Source organism: Aegilops tauschii, chromosome 7 (assembly GCF_002575655.3).
Source record: "Aegilops tauschii subsp. strangulata cultivar AL8/78 chromosome 7, Aet v6.0, whole genome shotgun sequence".
In the NCBI taxonomy this organism is placed as follows: Eukaryota; Viridiplantae; Streptophyta; class Magnoliopsida; order Poales; family Poaceae; genus Aegilops; species Aegilops tauschii.
Genome location: NC_053041.3, coordinates 423201673 through 423203668, shown reverse-complemented (window position 1 = coordinate 423203668; position 1996 = coordinate 423201673). Strand labels below are relative to the sequence as shown.

General features: G+C 53.8%; 1 protein-coding gene across 1 annotated transcript; it reads right to left on the bottom strand.

Moving 5' to 3' along the window:
• Positions 1-353: 353 nt before the first annotated feature.
• Positions 354-1512, bottom strand: LOC109740617 (probable ascorbate-specific transmembrane electron transporter 2). Its single transcript, XM_020299674.4, has one exon. It carries the CDS (start codon positions 1305-1307, stop codon positions 594-596), a length of 714 nt encoding a protein of 237 aa, XP_020155263.1. The 5' UTR covers positions 1308-1512; the 3' UTR covers positions 354-593.
• Positions 1513-1996: the final 484 nt, after the last annotated feature.

Sequence of the window (1996 nt, the reverse complement as noted above, 5' to 3'; positions counted from 1 at the left end):
CCGGCTTTAGATGTTAGGCTTTGGTGAGATGTCAGTTTGGTATTAGGCTCGGACATACGGCGCGGCTTCATCAAGGGGATAGGAGTAGCAATAGGCGTTGTCAAGATGGTGGCTTCAGGTTATTGATGTATTACCTTGCAAGGTCTTTGTGAATAATTAATAAAATGATTGCATGTATCGTCTAGATGCAGGCGGGTACATCCTTCTTAAAAAAATATTGAGGGGATGTTTCGTTTGCGACTAAGATTGCCATACCTAAGGTTAGGCAAGTTTGACCAACTTAGATGATGTTTGGTTCAAGCTACACCTTAGGCAAGCCACACTAGGGTCCCACATGACATACACACAAAAAGTGTGGCAAGATTTCCTTAGACTTGCCAACTTGTGGCTCTCATTTTAAAAAACTAACCTTAGGCAAGTTTCAGAACATTGTATGGCAAAGCGTGGCATCGCTAGTCCTAAAACCAAACGCCCCTGATTGTTTAATTTAAAGTTTGTACAGGAGCACTAACACGTATACGTAGGATCGATCGATAAGCAGGTGCATAGCATAGCGTTGTGATAATCACAAATAAGCTCGATCGATCGATGGATCACATGGCAGTGTATCTGGTGGAGTCGGCGTTGACGGTGGCGATCACGACGGCTATGCCGAGGAGGAGCACGATAACGGCGGTGAAGTTGATGAGCAGCGCCTCGGCGCCGTACTTGCCGACGAGGCGCGCGGGAGGGGACTGCAGGAAGGTGAGCTTCTCGAGGAAGCCGAGCTGCGCGTTGCCCACGGCGAGCGCGAAGACGAGGAGCCCCAGCACGGCGTGCCACGGCACCGCGGAGCGCCTGGTCTCCGGCGCGGCGCCAGGGAAGAAGAAGGCGAGGAAGCCGGCGAGCCACTGGAGCGCGTAGAGCGTGATGGTGGCGATGCCGACCCAGGCGTGCAGCGAGTAGAGGTTGGGGATGGCGGCCTCGGCGTGGAACTTGAAGACCGCGTAGACGCCGACGAGGCCGACGGCGAGCCCCGCGGCGTGCAGCGCCAGGTGCGCCTTCTTCCTGGCGTCCCGGCTGACGGAGGCCGGGAAGGTGCGGTAGGCGAGGATGGCCTCGCCGGCGATGACGACGAGGCCGATGAGCATGAGCGGCGGGTGGACGTTGAAGATGTGCTGCTTGTCGCTGGAGCGGAAGGCGAGGCCGCCGCGGAAGCCGATGCACCAGAACAGCACCAGCGCTGTGGCCGCCACCGCCAGCACGTGCACCACCAGCGTCCGCATGCCCGCCGCCCTGCTGGCCGGCGGTGATGTCCCCGCCTTCATGGTTCTTGGCTGGCTAGCTGCTGATCTCGTTGCTCGGAGGACTGACAGTTCGTTGCTCCGTAACAGAATGGAACTGAAACGGCGGGCAGAGGTGCATGTAGATGTAGTAGAGTAAGGCTGGATCCAGGATCCGATCCATGGCCAACTAGCGGTTACATTTATATGGACGTGGTTGCTCTCGCCGCCGCAGCCACGCACGGGCACGGGGCCATTCCAGACGGATCCGATCGATCTTTTCTAGCTGGACTGCTTTGTTTTCTCTTGATTTTTCGGCATGTGTCATGGTCAATCGCCCCGGTAAGGCAGTCAGGCAATTACTAATGGAACGACTGATTTAGCCTAATCACAGTCGCGTCAAGTCGTCTTGCCAACATCATATTGATGGTGTTCGAGAGAAAAAGTTCATCATAATCATGCATGGTGCACTGCATTGAGCGTGTGCTATACGCTCGTCATCATATTCATGCATGGTACACTGCACCGAGCGTGTGCTACACGCTCTAATTAAGCTCGGGCGGGCTTCACCTTCAAGGTCAGTCAAGCTAGAAAGAAGGGTCAACTCAAAAAAAAAAGCTAGAAAGAAGGGTTTTCTTGTCTCTTTTTTCCGGAAAAGATAGAAGTATTGGAAATATTAGCACTTTCTCGAATAATCTAATCCACGAGTAGACAGTAAACATGGCAAATATGGT